The sequence below is a fragment of the Pleurodeles waltl genome, chromosome 5, assembly GCF_031143425.1.
Source record: "Pleurodeles waltl isolate 20211129_DDA chromosome 5, aPleWal1.hap1.20221129, whole genome shotgun sequence".
NCBI lineage: Eukaryota > Metazoa > Chordata > Amphibia > Caudata > Salamandridae > Pleurodeles > Pleurodeles waltl.
The window spans coordinates 634,677,921-634,698,538 of NC_090444.1; the positions used below are offsets into that span (position 1 = coordinate 634,677,921).

Sequence of the window (20,618 nt, forward strand, 5' to 3'; positions counted from 1 at the left end):
ATGAGTAAATCTGGCCCTTCAAGTTAAGTCATTAGTACATGTGCTGGTACTCTTTCAACAGGAGTATTACATATATTTCCAACCCAAGTTCTACTCACTCAGTGTAATCCCTTTACTCAAATAGCCAACAAGGACTTTGCCAAAATAAAATAAGAATAAAAAGTTACTCAGAAATGTGAGCTGCTGAAGATGCAGTAGCTGAGAGAATAAAAATGATTAATTTGACCACGCCCTCTTTGGCATACCTTATGGTCAATAGGCCCCTGATTCAAGTGAGAATGCACATTTTTACCATGTTAGGACTTCAGGTCAGACATTTCAGCACCACCCCAATGTCGTGAAAGCTATGGCTTCTACTTGGCCTGCCCCGTCCTTCTATTGATTACACATGTGTATGATAAGTCCTGAGTGTATAGACCTATTTTTCTTCTCTATTCCTCTCTCCTTGTTTGACTGTTTTGTAACCTCCAGGGCCTCTTCACAATACTGGGGACCATGTTGCTGTTCAGGGCCTTTCTTTTATGACCGTTAATTTGAAATATGATGTACCGCTGCAGTCGTTGTTGCCTAACTCAAAAGGTAGGAAAAATGGGTATGACCCGCTATATTTCAAATATTCTTGAAGAGATGAATCAGTGATCAGCTTTACAATATTTGGTCAGTGTTATCCGTGAGTGATATTGCAACTTATTACTTTTGTTGTTTTGAAACGTTTGAGCATAATAGGCTTTGATTAGTTTCTCTATGTTTAGAAATGAATGCCTTTTGAACACTGTATCACGTAGATTCTCAACTCTTCAAGTCAACCAGAGATGTTTTAAGACATTTCCAAAGTCGGGTTCTGGCCCAGGGCCCCAGCCTTTCAAGGGGGAAGCTGATACAGCAATCTCTGTTTTGCAGAGAGGTTTGACCCTTTTTGACCCTGCTGACGGTGAATTATTCTTAAACAGACTGTTGTAAATAGGGTTTTTTTAACATTTATTTTTTAATGTGAATAATATGTGAGCCTACTAGTTATTTTGCAGGAAAATGTGTTTATGTTTCATGCAGCATCCACAAAAAAGTTCCCTTTAGCTTAAAACAGGACCTCACATATAAGAAATGGGAGGGAGTCACAGAGATTATTTCAAGTAATGTTTGTGAGCCGGTGCTCTGTTACAATGTTGAAAACACACATCACTATCCCTGATTAGAACATTGGAATGTTGGGAGCTCCATTGAACACAACCGAGTTCTCTGGGCTTCTACTAGCCGGTAGAAGCACGGAGCTCCAACATGCCAATGTTGTTGTTCACAGCTGTTGCTGTGAACAAAGGCCTCATGGAGCCCAAGGGGATTTCAATCCCCTCGGGGTCCATGAGGCCTTTGTTTTATTTATTAGAACATTCTTCCCTCTAGTGGTGGAATGTTCTAATAGCCTTATAGCCCTCCGTTGTTAAAAGGATGTAAAGTCCAGTTCCTGTGTTAAAGGCCCTCGCCTTTGGCTTGGGCCTTTAACACTGGTGTGGGTCTTTAATGGCAGGTATGGCCCACTATGGCAAGCTCTAAGGCATAGTAGATGTAAACAGATTTCGAGTTTTGGCCAGTGTGCCTGTGTACTGTCCGTGACCCGGCCAAAGAGGGCATGAAAGAGTTGAAATTGGATCATAAATTCAAAGCTGTTCTAAACAGGAGTCCTCAAAATATGTTTGGCCTCAGGCCCCTAAAGTCCTTAGGATGTACCTGAAGTCAACCCATCTTAATTTTGATCGAGGTCTGACCAACTTGGACAGCTCTGAGGCCAGAGACCACATGTACTTGCAGATCATCTGCCTCATCCTCTCCCGCTTAGAAGGGTCCATGAAGTCCTCACACAAAAACTTGAGTTGCATGTGTTAATGGGTTAGCATAATTTTATACACATATGTTGGTTTTTGTACAAGTGAAGTTTCACTGATCTCAATTCTGAAGCTCTATTTAAGTGTCAGGGGAAACAGCCTTTACAACAAGGCTGAAACCCACATACCTTTACAACGCAGGATTTTACATGGAATATGCCTTTACCACACAGGATTTTACAATGAATATGCCTTTACCATGCATGCCTCTATAACGAATTTCATTGTAAAGGCAGAAACGGCAAAGGCATTTTCATTGTAAAACATTTACGATAAGTGTCAAATGTATATATATATATATATATATATATATATATATATATATATATATATATATATATATATATATTTATATATATGTGTGTGTGTGTGTGTGTACATATATATGAATATATATAAATCTGTATTAGAGAAAGGTTGTTCTTAGGTTTTAGGGTGGGTATGGGTTTTGGGGTGGAAAGGTTTTTTTAGGGTTTAGGGTGGGTATGGGTTTTTGGGTGGCAAGGGTATTTCTAGTGTTTAGGGTGTGTGTTAGTTTTTGGGTGGCAAAGGTAAATTTAGGGTTTAAGATAGGTATAGGTTTTTGGGTGGCAAGGGGTTATTAGGGTTTAGGGTTATTATGGGTTTTTGGGTGGCAAGGGTATATTTAGGGTTAAGGGTGGGTATGGTTTTTTGAGTTGCAAGGGTAATTTTAGAGTTTAGGGTAGGTATGGGTTTTGGGTGGCAATATTTTTTAGGGTTTAGGGTGGGTATAGGTTTTGGGTGGCAAGGACATTTTAGGGTTTAGGGTGGATATGGTTTTTGGGTCATATGGGGATTATTGGTTTTAGGATGGGTATAGGTTTTTAGGTGATAAGAGGTTTTTGGGGTTTAAGGTATGTATGGTTTTTTGGATGGCAAGGGTAATTTTAAGGTTTAGGGTGGGCATGGGTTTTTGGGTGGCAAGATAACTGTTAGGGTTTAAGTGGGTTTTTGGGTGGCAGGGACATTTTTAGGGTTTAGATTGGGTATGGGTCTTTGGGTGGTAAGGTGTTTATAGGGTTTAGGGTGGGTATGAGTTTTTGGGTGATAAGGGGTTTTTAGGGTTTAGGGTGGGTATGGGTGTTTGGGTGATAATGGTATTTTTGGGTTTATGGTGGGTCTGGGTTTTTGATTGGTAAGGTGTTTTTAGGGTTTTGTTGGATAAGAGTATTTGGGTGGCAGGGTAAATTTAGGTTTTAGGGTGGGTGTCGGTATTTGAGTGGTAAGGGTAAGTTTAGGGTTCAGAGTGGGTGTGGGTATTTGGTTGGTAAGGGTAACTATAACTTGTGCACTAAGGTAACTATAGCTCTCACCCCTGCCATGCACAGTTATCTCACAAATAATTTCATTGCAAATGTTACATTGATATTATCAATGATGATATAGTAGACATCAACAGTGATGAAATATGTGGGGTAATTAGGAATGCATGGCGTGGGCGGGAGTTATAGTTACCGTAGGGCACGAGTTATAGTTACTTGAAATAACTCTAACTATAACAGGTGGATTTTTGTGGAATTGTATATTTAAATTGTGAGCCTAACTGTAACCTTTGTTTTTTAAAGTACATTTCTATGGTTTTTCATTATATTTCCTAACTATAACGTCCCTGTAACCTTTGTTTTTTTTCCAGTGAATTTCTATGTTTTTTTAAACATAAAGTAATTTTAAGTACTATACGTTAATCCAAACACCAACGCACATGGCCTTTGGCCATGCACGATGGGGTTGGCCAGATGGGTCTGGCCTGCAGACTGGCCCTGCAGCCAACCCCCTATAGCCACTCATCCGTGTGCCAAGCACAGCCTTCGGTCGTGCATGGCGGGGTTGGCCGCAGGACCTGGCCTGTGGCCTGGCCTTGCGGCTACCCCCCTATAATTACCCAACCCCACATAATGCACTGCCTACGGCCATGTGCGGCAGGGGTTGGCCACAGCGGGCACCCCTCTCCAACCCACATCACACACACAGCTAAGGGGCTGGGTCTCAGCAGCAGTTCCTAGGAAACCACCCACTCTTCACAGTCACTACATGAGATATTGTGCTAAAACAAAGCAAGGATGCAAACATCTGCCTCAAGGTTTACAGATAACTTCTCAGGGCGAATATGCAGAGAAAAACACTTGTTGTGTCTTGATCATGCTCTAGAAAACTGGATAATTAGTAGTATACACAAGTGGAGCTTCAACTTTAGCACCTGCTTTGTTTATATCTGTAGGTGCTTCCCATTGAGGTTTAAGAAGCAAAATGAGCATTGTGCCAGAATGAATCCTGCTATGTATATTTATCCAAAAAGAGGCCATCATTTTGTTCAAAATGTCTACGAAACTGGAATAGTGTCTACTGGCTAATTAGTAAGTGCTAACTCATTGTACATTCCCTGCACTGCAGCTGTGTAAAGGAAGCCAAGAAAATGTCTACAGTGACTTTATATGTCAGTTTGATTGTTTCTAAAATCTTACAGGGACTGCAGGGAGATCCTTAATGCCCAGTGGTCCCAGTTGGCTTCCGTCTCCTGCGGGAGTCAGCATTGCTCTTGCATGCATGTTAGTGTGCAGGGAAAGAGATAAAAACTCCGCTTTCAGTATGCGGGAACTGTTTGACAGCTCCTGCTTGCTGAAAGTGGAGTTATGTTTGCGTTTGATTGGCAGAAGCGGTCATCTGCAGCCAAGCAAAAGCAAACACCTACATTCTGAGGGTAGGCACCTCAGGAGGTAGCAAGACCCAGCCGTGGGGGAGGGGGGTGGTCCTCAGGGCCACCTATGGCTACAAGAGTGGGGGCTGCACAGCCACCCTCCATCTTTTTAATTTTGCCCCGGGAGGTGGAGGTCCCTGGTGTCAGAAAGGGGGGGGCACGAGCCCCCGCATACTTTAGATTCATATCCCAGGGAGGTGGTATTCCCTGGGGCTCAGGGGATACACAGGACCCCCTATATTAATTTACTCCTTTGGCCTTGGGAGGTGGTGGACCCAGGGTGTGGTGGGACACGTCTTCCCCTGCATACTTTATATTCATAGCCCCAGGGAGGTGGCAGTCTCCAGCACCCGGGAGGATACTCAGGACCTCCTTCAAATTTATTCACTAGTTTGCCCCGGTAAGGTGGTGGTCCCCAGGGTGCCGGGGCCACATTCCCCCCTGCATTCTTCATCTGCTTTGCCCCGGTGAGGTGGCAGTCTCAGGAGCTTTAGTAAGCCCTAGGAAGGGTGCTCTATGCACCCCCCTTCTTAATATAACTATAACAATGTGCCCCCATGACCTGGCCCACCCGGGGGATAAAATAAAAGCAAGTGTGGGTGACCGTGCTTATTTTTTTAAATTACAGCACAAATCTGAGTCTGAAAATGGCTGCAAACACTTCCAGGCTGAAGTTTTGGCAGCCAATCAGTTCTCTGCACAAGATTGGCAGTATTGGCGAATTCTTCACGACTATGGGCCAGATGTAGGAAACTGTTTACGACTCGCAAACGGCAAAATTTGCCGTTTGCGAGTTGCAAAACGCAGTTTCCTATGCAGAAATGCATTTTGCGAGTCGGAACCGACTCGCAAAATGCATTTCCGACTCGCAAATAGGAAGGGGTGTTCCCTTCCTATTTGCGACTCGCAGTGGGATGCAATACCATTTGCGACCGCGTACGCGGTCGCAAATGGCATCGCAGTTACCATCCACTTCAAGTGGATGGTAACCCACTCGCAAATTGGAAGGGGTCCCGATGGGACCCCTTACAGTTTGTGACTGGACCCACAAATATTTTTTCAGGGCAGGGAGTGGTCCAAAGGACCACTCCCTGCCCTGAAAAAATACCGAAACTAAAGGTTTCGTTTTTTTTTTTAAGTGCAGCTCGTTTTCCGGTAAGGAAAACGGGCTACACTTAAAAAAAAAAAAAAACTGCTTTATTTAAAAGCAGTCACGAACATGGAGGTCTGCTGACGACAGCAGGCCTCCATGTTTGCGAGTGCCTATACTCGCTATGGGGCTGCAATTTGCGACCCACCTCATGAATATTCATGAGGTGGGTCATTGCGACCCCATAGCGAGTCGCAGTCGGTGACTGAGACACCGTACTGCATACCAAATTGCGAGTTGCAATTTGCGAGTCGGATGGACTCGCAAATTGCAACTCGCAATTTGGTTTGTTGCTACATCTGGCCCTATATATATATACAAATTAGGTTTTCCTATAATTTCTCTTAACCTACAGAATGGATTAACACAAAATAAAAAAGGCTCTTCTGCGGACTGAAAGCTACCTTTTTGCCACATTTGGTGTAATTCCATCCATGGGTTCAGGCTGCAGACATGTCTATTGAGTCTATGGGAATTAATATGAGAAACACACTTTTTTTGGCCCCCCCTTTTCTCTGCCCCTTCTTGACTGTTCGTCCCAAAACTTTCTATGCACAACAGGACCCTGGAGGGTACTTTTTTTGGAACACTTTGTGAAGATTCGTCAGACAGTGCCAAAGATAGAGGCAATTAAAAAAATGCTTTTTCTATGGAAACTAGTTCCTAACTATAACTACCTACTGTTGACCACCAGTAGGTAATATGTGTGTGCATGTATATATATAAAAATATATATACATACTTATATATGTGTGTATGTATTTGTATGCATAAATAAATATATGTACATACACACATGTATATATATATATATATATATATATATATATATATATATATATATATATATATATATATACATATATATATATATATATATATATATATATATATATATATATATATATATATATATATATATATGTTACCTACTGGCGATTGCCAGTAGGTAGTTGTAGTTAGTACCTAGTTTCCATAGAAAAAGCACTTTTTGATTTGTCTATATCTTTGGTGCTTTTTCACAAATAAAAAAACATAGAAATTCACTGGAAAAACTGAAAGTTACAGGAATGTTATAGTTAGGAAATAGAATTTCACTTAAAAAGCAAAGGTTACAGGATCATTAGAGTTACGCTGACATTTTAAATGTACAAAATGATAGAAATTCACCTGTTATAGTTATAGTTATTTCATGTAACTTTAACTCAAGCCCTAACATAACTATAACGTTCGCCGTCGCCATGCACTGCTAATCTGCTAATTACCCCATATATTTCAACACTCATGACATCTCTGATAACATGATGATATATATATATATATATACTTATATATATATATATATATATATATATATATATATGGATTATATTTACCTGTTCAATTATTGCCACACATATGCCTTTACCATACATGCCAACAAAAACTTCTGTTGTAAAGGCATGCATTGTAAAGGCATATTCATGGTAAAAACTTGCAGGGTAATGGCATGCACGGTGAAGACGCATTTGTTGTAATTACGGCAGGGTAAGGGCATGCATGGTAACGGCATGCGTGGTTCCGTCCTTCAACCAGGGATTTACTTAATTCCTTATGCATCTTTTCTGTGGCTGGTGTAAGATAACTTTTGAGAATCCTAGTCAAGACTGCATTTATTAATGCTGCCTTCAGCAACCACTTTATCATTCTTTCCTTTCTGTCTCGAGAACTGTTTTTAGAAGGAGGTTTAATGTATGTGATTTTTTTTATTTCACAAAGTGGAAGCCGTTGATGCCACTTGATGTTTGTCAGTCTCCGCAGAATCCAGTTCACATACCTCTTCTTTCTCAGAAGGTTTATTGTTTGCAGCATATGTCAATACTAATCACCATTTTTTTTGCAAAATGGGTACCTCTGGTGAATCCATATATTCCTCTACTAAAGGTGCTTCAAGGCTCAAGGTATGGAATGCGCTGCCTAGATATTATTGGTCTTGCCAATGTTAACAAACCTTAGCTTTGTGTAATTGATTTGATTTTTAACTCACAAAAACATAGGCACATTTGAGGACAGTTGAGAACAACCCCAGAGTCTCACTATCAGAACACCGTTAGTAATTTATATGGGAGAAAGGAAGAGGGCAGTAGGCTGCGCTACAATCTAACAATCTATGGTCTCATTTCTCCTCTCCTCTGCTAAAGCATAGCCAAAGGCACAATTCTTTGTCTATGAGGTACCTCCTTGCCCCAAAGGTTCATTTATTCTGTGTTTGGTCTGCATTTTGTGATCAGAGGCACCATTCAGTGGTCCACCAAACTGCTCTCTTCACTGTCCCTGTTATACACTCCTTCAGCAAAGTCCTGGCGAGTTCTTCTGCTGGTCTCCAACAGATCCCGGCTCCTAACTGCCACACTAGGAGTTTGTACAGGGGCAATTATCTTTCCTCGTTGTACCACCTTTGCACGCAGGTTAGGGCCACAGCTGCTCTCAATGACATCTCTGGAGTGCTTCTCTAATACGTTGCCCTTAAGTACCATCTTGTTTCCGTAGTAACTGTGACTGGGGAGAGCTGTCTGGGAACTGGGCACTTGGCCCAGCAATGTGCCATCTTACTGCCTTGGGGATAAAACTGTCAATGCCTCCCTGATTCCATTAGCCACCAAAGCAAAGGAGTTTTCAAAATATGTAGGACTGCAGCCACTCACCACCGCAAAGAATGCTCAGTCAGCATGGAGTCATGGACACCACCCCACCATAGGGCTGTTAAGAACTGGATAGCCCAGTGCTGCCTGTGGGTCACAAACTTAAAACACCAACAAACTGTCACATGCTGACACTAAACACATTGCCAATAAAGCAAAGATGCCCTGCTACCAGCTTTCACTTCTAAAGACAATGAAACCATTTGTTCTGGAAAGAGACCTCAGAATTGCTGTTTAAGCACTTCTTCTCACATATGGATGATGGTAACACCCTACCTCATGGCCTCCTGGACTCCACACTGGCACCCCTTAAAGGCATCCTACACTCTGCAGCAAATCTCATCCAAGCCCTGAAGAGATGTGATCTCATCACTCCCATCCTTCAATAACTCCAATGGCTACTTTTACTGGTTCACACCATCCTCAAAACCAACTGCATCATTTACAGTGCCATCAGAAACAGAACCCACGTTTACTTTGGAAGCAAGCTCACAATCTCAGATGATCTGGGCACAACCACAGTCAGAATGCCATCAGCCTGCAGGCTAAGAAGGGTGTAAAAAGGAAGCAGGACTTTTCCACCTATGCATCCAGGATCAGGAACAAGATCCCCTTATCAAGGAGGACCACCCCAAAGCTGCTCCAATTGAGGAAAGAGTTGAAGATCTACAGCTCAAAAAATACAAAAGCAAAATGCTTTGACTGTTCACAACCCAGCTACATCTCCATCAATCAATCAATGAATCAATTTTTCTAAAGCGCGGCTACTCACCCATAAGGGTCTCAAGTCACTGGTGGGGAGGGAGGAGTCTCATCTGAATGGTCTCTCCAATCACTTGTTGACTTTATGCTTACCTTTGACCCTGTACGTACTTTGCAGCCCTTAGGCTACGTTTCAGGCTATATAAACCGCAAATACATATCTTCCTATCAGTGTTAGGGCTTAGGGTTTGGGTTCTGATTGGTTGCTAAGGTAAGGACTGTGATTGGTTCCTAGGGCTAGGGTTTCTTTTGGTCTTAGAGATTAGGGTTTGTGTTTTGATTGGTTGCAAGGCCAAGGGCTGTGATTGGTTAAGAAGGTCAGGACTCCAATAAGCTCTATTGTTTAGGGCTAAGGTTCTGATGGTTAGGGTTAGGGCAAGGGTTCCCATTGGAGCAGGGTCACCTGCCCTATGGTTATTTAACCCTAGGGCTCATGGCATTTCAGCCCGGGCATCGAGGCTAAGGGCGGAGAGGACAAGGGCAGATGTCTGTTTGGGCTTCTTCTAGCATGGTCAGGCCTAGGGCCAAAAATGCTGTCCTTTTTTTGTACCATTTACCATCAATCACATTAAGCCATCAACCTTCACAAACATACAAACACAATCTTTGCAAACACACACAGCTCATTTACAAAATACAAACTCTGACAGCAATTCAATGTCTCAACAACTACTACAAAAACCCACAAACTGCACCTATACATCCTTCTACCCCTACTGCCACACAATGGTACATTCACTCTCACACACACCACCACTCTGTCCTATACCACTATCAAACCCACATATCACCAACGCAGCACAAATCCACATTATATATAACCTTAATCCTTTCAAACACACACTCCTTGTTCATACAAAATACCAGCTCTACTCTCTACTCACTCCTAACAGACCCCTTACCATCACCACCCACCCTATAATCAACCCTCTCTCATATCATACACCTACTCACGTCTCCTCTTTTTTACCAAAAGCACACAATCAAACAATTCTTACATTCCACTCTACTCCACCACACATATTACCCCTTTCTGCTACCAAATCTAATACACTCATAACCCCTGCCCATCTCTCTCCTCTCATATATTGTGAGAAAACAGGGCTGATTGCAGATGGCCCTTGCCTTTTTGCCCCCATTTTACACTTTTTGCTGGTGTTTTCCTGACTCTGATGGTGCCCTGAGCACTGCTAAACAGTCCTAGGGCCTGTGCTTTTTAAAACCAGGATGCAAATTAGGCTAATTTTAATTGGTTATGTCAACAAACTTATAAGTCCATAGTATATGGTTTAGGGGCCCCAGCATAGGTAGTGCACCCTTAGGTGCACTGCTGATGTGCCCAGTGTTATTTTAAAGGCAGGCCTGCCTTGCTGGCTGCTTTTAAATGAAAGTTACATGCAAATTCGACTTTGGAATTAAAAGTACTTCCAAAGTCTTAGACTACCTTATTTTTACATATGTCACCTCTATGTGCCCCTAGGGTTGGGTGCCATGTAACTATAAGCAGGACCTTATAAAAATAGTTTTATAAGCCCTGATGAGGTAAAACAGCCACATTTATTTTCCCTCATTGTAGTGAATGGCCTCTATAGGCTAGACTGGGGAAACTTTATTTTAATTTATGAAGTCCCCTTAAGAGACAGATACCTCAAGTCTGGTATCAAATTAATTGTTATAATAAATCCCACAACTTCCAATTGTTGGGTTTAATATAACTTGTTCAGGTATAGAGTTTTAAACTTTACCTAAAAAGTTGCCAACTTCAGCCCTGTAGTGCTTTGCTCTGATTGGCTAGCCTCTGGCAGCCTGGCCAGGCTGCCTTGATGAGGTGGACTTAGCCTGTACTAAACACAGAGAAATGTGCCTGGGGGAGGAGATCTTCCCTCAGCAGATGGAGAAGCAGGAAGGGGGAGGGCTGCCGAACTGGCCTTCAAAGGCAGGGAAGGACATTTGGAGCAACCCAGCACCTCCCTCACATCCTGCAAACCCAGACAATTAGGTGCCCCCCTGAATAGATTAGGAGAGGGCAGGAGAAGGGTGCGTTTAAGATTTTTAGCCACACCAGTGGGTGGGCTCAGCAAGATGTAACCTCCAAAAATCACTTTCAGCCATGATGGATTTTTGAGGAATGTTGCTCCCTGAGATTGATTTCTGCCACACTTCCCAGGAAGTGGTCATCACAGGGGGAAGGACTCTACATCTATTGGAGAACCAGGACCCCCCTGTTTTTCACACATGAGCAAGGATAAAACTGGCACACCTGCACCAACACCTCAGATCCCTACCAGATTCCAACAAGGAAGAACTACAGAAGAAAAAAGACTGCCCTGCTGGACCCCTGACCTGTACACTGCACTCTGGAGGACTGCACCGGCTGCACACTTGGGCTTCACCACAGAAGGACTTTGCCTGGCTTCAACTGGTTTAAGGAGGAACTCCCTGTTTGCTACAGATGAAAAATTGCTAACCATAGTCCCCTGCACCAACTCCTGAAGAAACTGACCAGCTGACCACTGCCCAGTGGCTGTTTTGGAGTTTGCGCCAGGTGCATTCTGAGAGTTGTAGTCCGCACCCCAAAGGAGCATCTCAGAGCTTCTGGAACATTGGGGTGAGCTGTGGACCTCAAAAGAACCCTAAAAGAACATCTGGAAGAAGATACAGAAGTTTGGAGAACTTTTGGAAAAAAGCTCCATAAAGGGACCGACCCGCCGCGGCAACTCTAGCTAGCTTGCCTCAACTGCGACCCGGCCTGACTTGCAGGTCAACCCGGTTAAGAAAGTCTCTGTAAAAGTGACTAAGTCTAAACATAGAAAGTTGAGTAGGAACCTCCCAGGCAGTGTATCTGAAGAGGGCTCCAGGGATGTCGGATCAAGATTCAGGTGTGCCCCGGTCGAAAGATTTTCATGTCGAAAAAATGACTACGTCCGAAGATAAAAATCTCCACCGAGGGCTCCTGCAACACGTATCCGAGGAAGAGTTCCAGGAGGTCGGATTGGACTGGCGACTTGGTCCCGCTGAAGAAAATCTTCAAGAAAACGACTAAGTCTAAAGTCTGACCGAGGCCTCCCGTGGGCTGTAGCCAAGCAGAGCTCCATCACGGTCGGCCTCAAATTTTGACTTTGTCCAGGTCGAGGTGCGACCAGATGACCAGATTGGTGCTATTAGTTTCTAAGCGTTAAAAAGCATTAATTCTTTCAAAATTCATATCTCTGGTTCCCCTTATCTGATTTGAATTGTTTTGGTGTCATTTAAAGCTACAAATTTAATCTATTTGTATGAATTAATGTTGGATTTTATTGTTTGTGTTTTACTTATTTACTATTTTGTGATTTTTAAATGCTTTACACATTTGTCTCCTAAGCCAAGCCTTGTTGCTTGTTGCCAAGCTAGAAAGGGTTGAGCTGGGTTTAATTTATTGAGACCTAACTGGACCTAAGTGGAGGTTAGTGGCCTATTGCTAAGTGTAGGTATTTACCTGCCCTTAACAATAACCCATTTTCCAACATATATCACATATGCTCACCTGTCACTACCTCTTTACCATTCAACCTCCACTCATCAACAGTACTTTACATCCATATCCTTCACAGAAATTCACTTTATCAACATCTCATCTCACTAATATACAAAATCAAAACACAACACTTACACCAGCACATCAAAATCCCCTCACACACAATTTCATGCGACATTCCGTAACAAAATAGAAGCAAACACCCACTCCCATCCTCATGACTACACAGATAATATAGATCCTAAGCCAAGTTCACTCCCAAATGTTCTTTCACTTACCACACACACTCCAGCACAATAACATTTATTTACTTGATCCATTGCACACTTAAACATGACCTACATGCTCCACAATCACCAAAACACATAAAGCTGAGGAAAATGAAATAAACAGCATATCACTCTTCACAGCTTCACGTCTCCTTGTCTGTGACACAAGGCTTCTCTACAAAAACAGTACAGCCCACCATCTCACTCTCAACCACCACCTCCACCATCTGCACACACAGACCCAACAAAATGTCTTGTAAGCCTGTTAGACGTGGATCACGACATAGACAAACACAGTTATTGCTCTCAAATTCAGTTGATATCAACACGAATAATACACCTGCTGCTAGCTGAAAGAATACTACACACTCTTCTGGAAAACAAAGTAATGCCACCACCAAAACAGAATCTCTAACTGCCAACTCACAAATGCTCAATCACTCTCTAAAAACAAGCAACCCAATTATAACCTACTCCCTGACACAGAACTTGACTTACTCTTCATAACTGAATCATGGTTGGGAGATGATATGGCGCCTGTGTTACATGAAGCAGTTTCATCAAACTGTCACTGAAAATTGCATAGGCAAAAGAGGAGGCAGACTAGCTGTTATATTAAAAAACAATACATCTAACCAAGGCTGATGATGTTTCCAGAAAAGGTTGCTAGGCGCTCATCCCAAGATGCAAACCTTCACCAACTTCCTCCGGTAACTTCTTCCTTCTTTGTAGACCACCACCTAGCAATGCCACATTCCAAGACACATTTCTAGACACAGTTTCAAGCCTTATGAAACTCCAACCAATGCATCCTTATAGACCTAAACATATGGTTTGACAAACCAAAAATGCCCCATCTAAGAACTATCTCCACTGGCCTAGACACACTGAACCTAGATCATATCATTCACAAAACACACACATCGCTGGACACATCCTAGATGTCATTTTTCAAGAACTAGTTACCTTTCAAAGGATTACTCTAGTCACATGATCGGACCTCCATTGGGCAGCTTTCCAACACAAAACACCACAAATCAACACACCTAATTCCACCTTACATGCAACCACCATCAGTGGCACCAGGAAGCTTTTGATATCTTAATACCACTAAAACAACCAAACAAGGCAAAAGAAAACAAGCACCTTGGATGAATGCAGAACTAAAAAAGATAAAACAATAAATTCTAAATCTGCAATACACCTAGCTCAAAACAAGTAACACACAAGGCAAACTTCACCTACCGAAACTTAACAGAATATAAAAGTTTACAATCTAAATCAAAAAAATTAAAAAAAGTACTATTGAAACAGAATTGAAATTGCTAAATGTGCAAATATAGAATTTTATAAATCTAAACACACATAAGAAATTCATCCCATTTATCAAGATTTTGCAGACAAACTGGCTAATCATTACACAACCTAAGCAAACATGTTGGACTCCTATTTAAAGCAAGAGAAAACCACCTGTAACAACCAATTTCCAACACTCCCCTCCAAATGTAGGCAAACCCACCCTCTAAATTACTTCAAACAAACATTCAGAAAATGAATTTATGGATCTTATCAAAGCAAAGAGGCCAGCTGGATGCCCTTCAGACCCTTGTCTATCATAGCCCTTCAAGGACATTATTTTAACCACCTCTGCTGTCACACCAGTCAGAACAATCATCAATAATTCTTTAAGTACAGAGGCTTTACAGAAGATTTTTAAAAAGTGTAAATATGCCCATTACTAAAAAAAAAAACATGACCCAAATAACTACAGACCGATTACAAATGGACCCTTCCTGGGCTACCTGATAGAAAGGGCAGCATTCACCCAGATGTCACAGTTCATTGAAGACAGCTCTATACTTTGTGACATCCAAACAGGATTCCATTCTGGAAGAGGCACAGAATCTGCTCTCATAGTCATCTGGGATGACCTTAAAAACACAGTAGACTGGAATTGCACTGCACTCCTCCTCTTGGACCTTTCAGCTGTCTTTGACACCGCTGATCATAACACTCTAATCCAAAGACTTTATGAAGCCGGCACAGGGGACACTGCTGTTGACTGGATCAGATGCTATCTGTAAAATAGAACAAATGTCTTCCATACTCCTCCTTTTTCATTCAAACCATACTTCACAAAAGTAGGGGTCCCTTAAGCTGTATCATCTCACCTATGCTTTTCAACATCTACATTAAGACATTGCTGGCAATGATCAATGAATTTCATCTCACATGCTATAAATATGTAGATGACACACAAATACATATTAAACCGAAAAGCCCCAAAGACATTGGAAACTCACAAATATTCAGTTGCCTCAGAGCCATTAACCAATGGATGACATGGAGCCATTTGAAATTGAAAGCATCCAAAACTAAAATTCTCACATGTGGCGATAGAAAAAATTATGACCCACTCCTCACCTGTCTTGATGATCCTAAAGTATCCAGGAAGTAAGACACCTTGGAATTACCATGGAATTTAAGCTACAGATGAATACCCAAGTGGATATGCTTCATTACTATGAAAACTCTGTGACATATTTTCCCCCACCTAGTATTTACAAACAAGGTCTAAGCTACTATCTGACATATATTGTCTAAACTTGATTATGTCAGTGGCATCTACCACAGATCATCCTTATCCACTATGAAAAGACTGCAATGGATTCACAACTCTGCCACAAGACTATTCCTACATGTAAAACTACAAGCCTACATATCTCCTGCCTTGAGGGCCCTACATTGGTTACCGGTTGCAAGAATATCCACCTTTACGCTTCTATGGATCACCTACAAGGCAATACATGGAACACAACCACTTTTCATCAGGAATAAAATCATCAAATACATAGGACAAAGGGGCCCACGCTCCAGATTATCACCTTGCCTAAAAACCCCAGCATACCAGAAAAAAACAAGTGGGCGGTACATCTTTCGCTGTTCAAGAAGCCGCACTATAGAATACACTAACCCCCAAAGTAAGATCTACAGGAAATGATCTTAACTTCAGAAGACTACTCAAGAGTTGGCTCTTTTCTATATGGTCACCATACTCAAAACAATAATGTACAGCACATACCTGTGAATGTAAATATGTATAATTTGATTATATATATGTAGTTAGTCATGCAATTTTTTGAACAATTGCATATACTACTTATAGTTTAAACAATTTAAACATTTGTATAGGTGTACTAAACAAATTTAGATATCACTTATGTTTAAAATATATCAATTATTGTATGCTTAACATGCATATAGGTCACTGCATAGTTTACATATAAGTTATTTGATTAAATGCTTAGTGTCTCTATTTTGTTTTAGTTCAACTATCCTAATATGTGATAAATTATATAAGTTATTTGATTATATGCCTAAGGGTCTCTTTTTTTTATTTTCATTTTATCTGTCACAATGTGTAAATGTGATCAAAACAATTGTAACTACAAGTGTGTCACTAGTGCAATATTTTGAAAATATAAAATAAAAATAAATAAATAAAATAAACAAAAAAAAAAAAAGACAGAAATTAGCTTCACGTACAGCAACACCTGAAAGTCAGAGTTTCCAACTATCATGTGGGACTTTATATAATATAACTTTATAACTATCTATTATTTTCCATATACATGTATACATTTCTATGTAGTTATGTATCTATATATTTGTGATTTTGCTCCTACTGCAGAAATAAATAAATAAAAAACCAAGCCCTTCAACTCTCTCCAATTCACTACTCTCTGTTTCATTTGACACCACTTTCATATATTCCCTACCTCCACTCTCTGACGTCTCCCAAAGCTCATTTTACCACTATGATCTCCCTAATAACCCTTTTAGACTCGTCCATGCCTTCTTTAACTCATCCAAAACCTCATTATAAAGCCAAGATCTTCCAAATAACCCTCTCTAAACTCTTCCCTCCTCTCTTTCTCCTTTGGCTCATCCTAACCCTCATTTTGGGCCATATGTACGAACACATTTTCCCATATACACAGAATGGGTAAAACCCTTTGATACATCTGGCCCTTTACTACTATGGTCTTCAAATACCACTTTCTAGACTCTTGCCTCCTCTAGCCCTTCATTGACCCAGTCCATACTTCATTTTAGTACTGTATTCTCCCTAATAACCCTTTCTGAATTCTTCCCTTCTCTATCCTTCCTTTGACCCATCCAATACCACTTTATACTACTAAGATCTCCCAAATAACACTGTCTAGACTCTTCCTTCCTCTATCCCTTCTTTATTCTACTCAATCAAACTAAAAGACTCACATGTCCACAGCTCAATTTAACAACTTAGATTTCTCTATACTAATCCATCACAAATCTACTTTGGGTTATGGAGTAGTATGTTTCAATGCCTCGTTAGGAGTAGTAAGCACTTTCTAATTACATACATACATGCTTAATTCCTGCAGGTCTCTGGTAGTTCCAAATGCTCTCCTGTATAAACATGGCTGGTATAGCTTCATTGTTGGTCAATCAGGACAAAGTCACTATATTTCATTCTAGAAACTTAACTGGCAAGGACATTTCATTTTCAGGTCATATTTGAGTCTGCAAATTACTGGGTGTTTTCTATATGAGCTTCACTGTCAGCATGCATGGGTCCAAGCTCCGGTTTGTGTTTCCAGTGAATGTAGCAGTGTTCTTCTGACTCCCTTTCTTAGACTACTTCTCTAACCCTGAAGATGGTACTACATGTTTCTGCCACACTTGCTGTTGGTACTAGCGGCACTGACTCCCACACCTGTGTTACCAAGTTCGTACTAGATAACTTTGTACATGAGGCTTTGCATTTTAAGATTGCATTCCTAGCTTTTAAAGTGACACATTTGAATATCTCACTCAGACATAGACTCCATGAAGGCTGTTGGTTTACAAGGAGGCAGCTCATTTGATTGGAAAATGGAAAATCTCACCCATTCTTTCTTAGTGGGTGGGTATACAAGATTGTTCTTGCTTCCTTAAGTGGAACTCTTCTTCTTTCCTTTTCCAGAGGTCTTTTTTGTGCTATTTTATTTTGATTTTATTGTTGTTTTGTATTTCTTTATTTTTAGATATATAAAACAGCTTCATAGAGGAATAATGCAACAAAGAAAACCTAAGTGATACATTAAATGCAATACATTTTCATTAGAACAAATGGCATAGCTCAAGGCTTTAAAATAATGGTGTAAAATAAGTACAAATACACATAGGATTATTGTATAAAGGAGCTGCATCCCTAACACATTTATCACAATGTTATTGAAATGTAGAATTACATTCATGTTTATGTCACCAATCAAAACACTGTTTGAAAGTTTCGCTTTTTTGTCTAAAATGTGTAGAATGGCTACAAAATGAAATATAAATATTGTGTGTTTGACTGAGGGAGGTGTGGGGTTATATTAATACAGAGAAACCTAGAAAAAGAAATACCATTACAACAAACTCACAACAGGCAAATCCCTAAAAAAGAGTTGTTAGAAAGAAAATTATTTTTCATTAATACAAAGACACAACAATCATTAATAAACTATGTATTTTGAGGTTAGGTAAAACAATAGATAAAGGGTGTAAGTATCTAACAAAGCAACATGTTAAAGGATAGTAAAATTGAATTATGGTTTAGGCTTACGGTCCGTGTCTGAGTAAGGATTATGGTCACAGTTAAGATGAAGGTAAAGTTAATTATTAGAGTTAGGGTTGAGGTTTGCGTTTGAGTTTGAGTTAGGATTTTAGATAATGCTATGTTTGGGGTTCGATTATGTTTAGGAGAATAATGATAAATACAGTGTTGTTGTAAATGACTTTGTTGTAGTTTTGCTTTAGGGGTACTAACATTAATTTAAACATTGTTCTTGATATTTATTTGTAGAAGTGTCTTTGTAAATGCATGTATTTGTTAAGGCATTTCTTTTAAGGTATGTTTTAGTTAAGGTTTTTTGCTAAGTTAATTGTTGTAAGAACGCAGATTCAGGTTGTGTAGTTCTGGTGCTGACTGCTTACCTGCCAGAGTTGTTGCACATACAGTTTGTGAAGGCTGGCTTGTTCCAGAGGGTACAGGAATATAGCTCTCCGCAGTAACACAGTAGGTAGAATTTGGATCAAGTTTGGTTACATTCAGGAAGCTGTTTTTGCCAGACAAGTTCCACTGGAAAGGAAAATAAACATTGTATTTTAAAGTGCCAGTGCCAACTGTTAATAGAATGCAACTCAAAAGCATCACCTATGCTTATATAAACGCTGCAGGCTTCAAGACCTAAAGCTTTGCAGTAAAAAATATTGTGGGAAAAAAGGGACTGCGACAATCTTGTGTCATAAATGTTGTTTGCAAACAAAATAAAAACATGTTGTAACTTAAGGAGCAAAGGTAAGTATACCGGGAGCCAGGGCAAGGAGGATCCTCCTGCTAAAATAGAGAGGAACATCTCCAGTAAGGTGGAGTAGGGCACGGAAGACAAGTAGAAGATTTTAGGATTCAGGGAAGGGTAGCATTAAAAGGTAATACAGGTTTAGTAGGGTTCAGTGTTTGGTAGCATTAAGGAATAGCTAGGTTCCGGTAGGGGTAGTGTTAAGGGATGATAAAGGATTTTTAGTAGTTGGGGAAATGTAACATTCATGAATAGCAAAAGTTTTTAAAGTTCAATGAAGAGTAGCAATAAGAGGAAGTAACTGGTATCTAGGTCCAGGAAAGGGTAGCATTAACAGATATTAAGGGTGTTTGAGGGTTCTGGGATTAGTAGCTTTAATGGTCAGAAAGGGTAGCATTCAGGAGGAGTATTGGCGAATGGAGTGAAAGTCATTGCTGCAGTTCCTTAGGAAATGGGGTTTAAATATACATTTGTCTTCAGAAGAGAGCGTTCTTTCCAGGGAAGTCCTTCGAGGAGCTTTCCTGTCTTGGTGCAGTCCTTTGAAAACACTTCTCCCAAAGGTCTCTGTTCTAAAAATAGATTAAAACACCCAATCCAATCTGAGTTGCTGAGGTGCAGTGCAGGTATATCGTCATAATCTACTAACCAGCGAGTTTTCTGAAGGTGGCCTACTTCACAACGCCAGAAAGTTGGAAACTCTGTCCCCCTGGAAACTCCTTGTAAGTGAAATGTCCTGTACGTAAGGTTTCTGCGGAATATTTGTACAAAAAACGTACTCTCCCAACCTAATATAGTCCTATGGAATTTGGAATCCAGTCTTCCACTCTAGATATTTCCAAAGTTTAAAAAATCTTCACAATGTTTGCAAAAGCTAATACACCCATTTTGCACACCTTTAGACAAGCCATTTGAATAAGAGGGATTTCAGCCTGCATCCTGCAAAATTTCAATTTTTTTGATGATCTTATCGAAACTAGTAACAAAGGCTGGGGTTTAAGATGAACAAGGACTACTTCCCACACAGTGCAGTTTTGCCCACCAAACCCTCCTTTGGGTCCATCCCTCTGAAATGAATATCCTTTTCCAATCACCACTGTGCCCAAACAGTGCATCATTTATCCGCTTCTTACACCACAGCCAGTAACTAGATTTGTTGGGAGAACCAACATACTTCGAAACCAGGCACGAGGACCTATTTTTGGTGTAACATTTTTCAGAAGCTTAATAAGTGACCATGGAAACTAATCTGTCAATGAAACCTAGGAACAATAGCATTTCAAG

The 20,618-nt window shown here is 40.6% G+C and overlaps 1 protein-coding gene across 2 annotated transcripts in view; it reads right to left on the minus strand.

Annotated features, from left to right (window-relative positions):
- Positions 1 to 20,618, minus strand: part of LOC138295892 (interleukin-20 receptor subunit alpha-like) — a 214,322-nt gene that overhangs the window by 48,907 nt on the left and 144,797 nt on the right. For both annotated transcript variants that reach the window (XM_069234502.1, XM_069234503.1), the window contains exon 5: positions 18,973 to 19,117. In XM_069234502.1, coding sequence (XP_069090603.1) covers positions 18,973 to 19,117 — 145 coding nt within the window. The remainder of the gene's footprint in view (positions 1 to 18,972; positions 19,118 to 20,618) is intronic.